Source organism: Dendroctonus ponderosae, unplaced genomic scaffold (genome assembly GCF_020466585.1).
Source record: "Dendroctonus ponderosae isolate FM_Combo_2020 unplaced genomic scaffold, Dpon_F_20191213v2 Dpon_F_20191213_1, whole genome shotgun sequence".
NCBI classification, from domain to species: Eukaryota; Metazoa; Arthropoda; class Insecta; order Coleoptera; family Curculionidae; genus Dendroctonus; species Dendroctonus ponderosae.
The window spans coordinates 11,945,954-11,951,799 of NW_026017110.1; the positions used below are offsets into that span (position 1 = coordinate 11,945,954).

The 5,846-nt window shown below is 33.9% G+C and overlaps 2 protein-coding genes across 2 annotated transcripts in view; one reads left to right on the top strand and one right to left on the bottom strand.

Moving 5' to 3' along the window:
• Positions 1 to 5,846, bottom strand: part of LOC109533679 — a gene marked incomplete at its 3' end in the record, with an annotated part of 304,359 nt that overhangs the window by 21,407 nt on the left and 277,106 nt on the right.
• The window catches only part of LOC109533682 (endoglucanase), a gene marked incomplete at its 3' end in the record, with an annotated part of 1,220 nt that continues 848 nt past the window's right edge, over positions 5,475 to 5,846 (top strand). Inside the window, 2 exon segments of the mRNA XM_048661450.1 lie at positions 5,475 to 5,561; positions 5,720 to 5,846. Coding sequence (XP_048517407.1) covers positions 5,525 to 5,561; positions 5,720 to 5,846 — 164 coding nt within the window.

Here is a 5,846-nt window from a genome sequence, read left to right on the forward strand (position 1 = left end):
TAATTTTAAAATGTGGACCTTTTAAACATGAAAAACTTTCGTAGGACGTATTTTCTTGTAAAGTTCATATTTACTGAGATATCGCACTTTGACGCCCTAATGAGCAACCCTGTATACATGAAAACAATGGAAATATCAGTTTATCTTTAAGTTCGTGACACCTTGACAAGCTGTGATTCGTGAGAGAACGAAAAAAACTTCTTTGATGGTTAAGTTAAAACAACTTTGCAACTGGTGGATATAACTCTGATTAAACTAAATCAAGCACCCAAAATTAAATACTTATCGTTTGCGTATATCGGTTTTAAGTGACTTCTTTTACATTTTATCAGTATCTATAAGAAAAGTATTCCAGACCACTTAAACACATTTTTTAAAGCTCATACCATATGTAGATCGCAGCAAAAACACACTTTCCATTGAAGATTATTGAAGTACTTAATGTCTTTATTTGTTATTATATAAAAATACGATAATTTTACATGAAAGTCATTCTAAATATTTCAATTAAATAATCTTAACGGGATTCAAGTCATTTGTAATAATATAAATCGAAACTTTGCGTAAAGTTAGGGTTTTATTCGCTGGTGCTGTGGACACTCAATACTGCAGAGCTTGTCTTAAGCTTAACTTCACCAATGCTCTATACACTCGTGGTGACTTGGGAGCTAACCAATTTGACATTCAAATCCCCGTAGGAAAAGTTTGTCCCCTAAAAACGATATTCTCTAATTGTGGAATGAAGGTTATAGATTAGATAGTTGATAGTTAGCTAATCAATTTTACTTCTAAGTGGTGTAGGTATTTTTACCAGAGGTTGTTCAACTCGGTGGGATGCCGCCCAATCCGGTTGGTGATCAGAAATATGATGGAAGGAATATCTACCAATGCAGAATGCAGCAAAATTCCTGAAGTTCTTCAAGCTGGTTGCTGCTTCAGATTCGGCTGGTACGAAAATGCGGACAACCCACAAGTCAATTTCGAACAACTGGAATGCCGTGAAGAACTTACTATCTAAACTGGATCCGAAAATAATTATTTGACCATCATTCTGCCTTAATTGACATTTTCCAATAAATCTGTAAAAACATTTGAGAGTGTTCGATTAATTCAATTTTCTAAGCTTCTGGACAAAAAAATTGCTGACAATTATTCATGTTTCGCTCAAAATAAACACCTGATTTTTCATATAGGGGTAAATGGAATAATAAAACGAAATAACATATAAATTGACACATGTTGGTGCACTCGTGGGCTGATAACTTGTTTACGTTATTCGACGTTATACAACGTTAGTACGTAATTTTGCATTTAAAAAAATATATATCATGATGGCCTGAATGTCGGGCGCTTTCACCGTAATTATGGAGACCCGGGGAACAATTCTGAAAGTGTGGTAAAATATGTCAAAGAAATATCATGGAAGGCTTGGAAATCAAAGAAAAAGCCATAAAAAAATTTAGGCTATTAAATGCGAAAACCCGTTGCGGCCTTTCATAAATCATAAATAGGTACCAAGTGTGGGTCGCATTAGTAATTTATCAATTATACAACAAATCTAATAAATCATCCAAAAAACGAGCAACTATGATTTTGTATTTAAGGTAAACATTTATAGATCAAGTCTTGTCTCCGATCAAACGAAATTATTTATAAAAATACCAGTTTCTCCAGCCATGCTGCTTTTCATATTGTTTATTGGGGTACGTGTGTGCTAACGAAACTCCACTATTTAGATTATTAAAAGCTATTAAGTAGTTCCTCATAAATTAGACTCTTACTCGGTTACTATTACGCTTAGAATTTAATTTCAAAAGCCAAATAATTAATTTATACCACTGTGAGAGCATTAGATTTATCCCACAAGGTGTACAACGAATAAACTAGTTCTTGCGATTCCCATAAGAAGTTTGGAAAAAAATTGCCAGTATAGGATGACTCAAAATTAGACTCATTTGTTAGTCAATTATAGAGGTTATAGAGGCCCATTTGGAGAGTACGACAAAAGTATTAGAAACTTGTTTTTCCAAAATTTCTAGAAGATATTAAAAGTTGAAAATCGAATTTTAACTTTGTTTTTAAGGCATATTTTGAAATTATCCCATGTTTGATAAGTACCTTACTAGAACATTTAAGCATTCGAAAAGAAAAATTACAATCTTTACTTCAAATCGTTCAATTATTTGATGACAATTCAAAGCGACAACAATGTATTTTTCATTAATATCATAGTTTGGTCAGGAATGAGAAGCATTTAACAAATTGTGGCTTAGTTTGCAGCTCCTCTCACAAAATTTAAACTAGTCGCATATCCGTAAACCAAATTGGTTGGTTTACGTTACGATTACTAGTTTTGGAGAAAGCCACATTAACATAGCAGCAGCTGTTAGAACTTACGCCATGGCAGGGCTGAAAACACTGGACGATTGGATCCAGGAATTGAGACCGTCCAGGATATGTTTCAAGAGCACCGAGGCATTACACAAGAACTGACACTTTCCCAGGCAACTGGGCACAGGATAGTTACCGAGGAAGGGCTACAAGCCTTCTATGAATGAAAGGTACCTTCACAAGAGACAGAAAATCTCTGGTTCACCGAATACCTGTACAAATTGAGCGGGAGTTAATTAACCGAGAGCACAGTATGGTGCACTTTTGTCGCGAATCTTCTCGTGTACAGACGGGCACAAATTTGTATTAAGTTAAACACAGAAATGTATCTATGTATGTATGTATTTTTGGAAACATCAATTTGAGGCCATGATGACAATAAAAGATTAGAAAAAAAGAGAAAGAACAACTTCCGGTTGGCAATATTGACATTTCCGAAAAGTAGATTCGCAAATTTAGCTAATCCTGTAAAATTTACCGTTTGCAGCCTAACGTTTTTAGTTGTCAAGTTTTGTGCTTTTCAATGGTTTCTGAAGTTGTTGACAATTAAAACGCAGCAGGTATCTTCCTAATCTTAGTGAGGCAGATCACATTGAAAAACGTTTTTGCCGACCTTGTGATCTAGGGTTTTGGAAATATCTCAGTTTTAATAAGAACTATTAAACGCCGCAGAAAACTGCAGACAACAGCACCAGAGAAATGACGCCAATTCCGAATTACTCTGTATGAATACATTTTTATCTTAAAGTCACTCTAACAATTATGTTAATCAAAATATCGAGAGAGCTCTTCATTTCAAAACATTGATAATAAATAAGTAACCATACACCAAACTGTACGTAGTATACTCTAAGAATTAAAGAAAATTTGAAACTGGAAGATTAACTCGTATGCAATATTTTACTAGGGTACGGTTAACTAAGTTTTATGATTTTGACACAGCACCCTGAAAATATTACGGTGAAAATAGTCGAATGTCGAATCGAAGAACGACCAAAATTAGATTATCTTACATGACTAGGAGGAAAGTTCAAGTTAATATTATCACTGACCCAACACCTTACAGGACTCGCTCACCGACCAGCATTCAGCTATAATTGCCTATATTCGTTTTACTGTAAGAATAATACAAAAAGATCAAAAAGAGTCAATTTTCTATTGATCCAACGTAGCAACTGATTATTTATTTTAATAGTTAATCAATTCAAGTCAGTAGTCTGACTTACATTTTGAAAACCTATCAAAATACTAAAAAATAGAAATCGAAAAACAACTTGTTTCAAAATTTTGAGAATGATGTGCACTATATAGTTATTTCGCTCAGTTTCTAATTAATTCAGACAGATATAATATTCATCGAGAAGATCAGATATTTCGGCTTCGGCTGATAATGATAAGCTTATTGGCAAAGGGTAAGTATCCACAGAAAGTTTATATTTACTACAACAATGGGCAGACACTCAAAGATTATGCGACCCTTCATACATTTCGAGTTGAAACTTTAAGAACACTTTAGCCCGCAATTAATCAATAACTGATCCCGGATGTGTTTTTTGATACAATGTGACATATTTTATTCAGGGAACATATTAATTTCAATTGATTTCGATTTTACGATTTACTTATTATTGTTGTTCTTTTTTTTTGTTTCCGCTTACTGGGCCAGGGAGCTCTATCGTCTCTCCTATATTGTAATAGTTTGCCTCTAAAATGTAATTTAATGGTCAGTATATAATTGGCTGATAAGTAATTCTTGACAGTCACATCGTTTAAATTTTACTGAAGAACGGATATCTAATCAAGCTTAATATTTCAAAAAAGCTACCATTTTCAGATCTGATGTTAAGAAGTTTGAAAATTATGCTTGTAATACTGGCTTCAAATATAATAAAATAGTTTACGATACAAAATAATCTCCACGTCCTGCTTTCGACTTCTTCTCTCCTATTTTGTGTGGTGTCATCCAATTCTAATCTTAATGCTTCCGAAATGAACAAACCCAACATTTTCGTCTGCGAAATAGAATGATTTCGAACCATACGCCTATTTAACAGCCAGAGCTTCTTGGTCTCGATGATTCTACCATCATAATTTAAAACTTTTGGGTCACGCTTCGCTAATTTGGGAGTTTTGCCGTTCGTTTGTCAAATGTTTTAAATTGACCATGGACGAGCATGGACCACCCATGCCGATCCTATATTGAATTGGCTAATCTAAACCTTAAATTTCCCAGAAGGTGCTTTTAATTTTGAAGTTGTTCCAAGATTAGTTTATAGTAGGTAGATACATATTTTACCGATTCAGATCGTTTGATGTATTGTCTGACGAATGGGATAAATATTAAAAAAATAAATCAATTATCTTCTAGAGACACTTTAACGTTACCTGGAGTTTCTGTTAGGTTTTATTTATTTTTTTTTTACTTTTCTGTGCAATTTTCGAAACCAAAGCATTTATCTCAGCAATTTCGTATTTGGAAGGTGTATTTGAAGGTGTATTTGAAGGGACACCTTGTATACAATACTTGTATACAAGGTGTCCCGGAAATGTCTGAATGTGTAGATTTATGACCAGTTCTAACACAGCAATTTGAGCTGATGCTTCATAATCTGTAACTTTGTAGGAAAGAAAAAAAGGGTCAGTAAGAACTACTATTCAATTAGATCAACAAATGCTATATTTAAGTAACATGAAAGTTAATGAAAAATTTTTATAAAAAGCTAGTTACAGTGACATATCCGCATACATCATGTAATTAACTGCAATGGTCAAATGCAACCATAAGAAACAAGGAAAAATTAAATTTTATTGCTGGCTGAAATAAGCAGGTATACTCATACAAAATAATCTTGAAAATTGACTGTCTCGCTAACACTAATACCACCATTAACTACTATACAAATATACCGTCATTTCGCATCATATCCAGAACACGCGCGGTACTTAAAATATAATCAATAAAAAATATATTTCTGTATTCATGTACTTGAGTCGATTTTCAAAACCTGTCGATCGGATGATCGATAAAACTAAGAGGCAATTTGACGGCATTAACGCAGAAAGATGATACTTGACGAACAGTATATAAGGCTCAATTCAACATGTAGTTGGCATAGTTATTCAGCTGTTAGACATGAATACTTCTGCTGTTGCTTTGTTCTGCGCTATTGGTAAGTAACACATTATTAATATATCTACATAAAAAGAGCAACTTTATTGAGCAACATGATTTCGTTTAATTCCTACACAGCTTTTGCAAATACACTGTCAGACTTCCTTACATTACTAAAGAAATTCCTGTTCTATATAATAATAAGGTTTAAATTAGCCGTAGGCCTAGCTGCTGCCAAACTCAGTGGATCTGGCACTACTACCCGCTACTGGGACTGTTGCAAGCCATCTTGCTCATGGAAAGAAAATACCGGAACCCATGATGCCGTGGCTTCTTGCAGTAT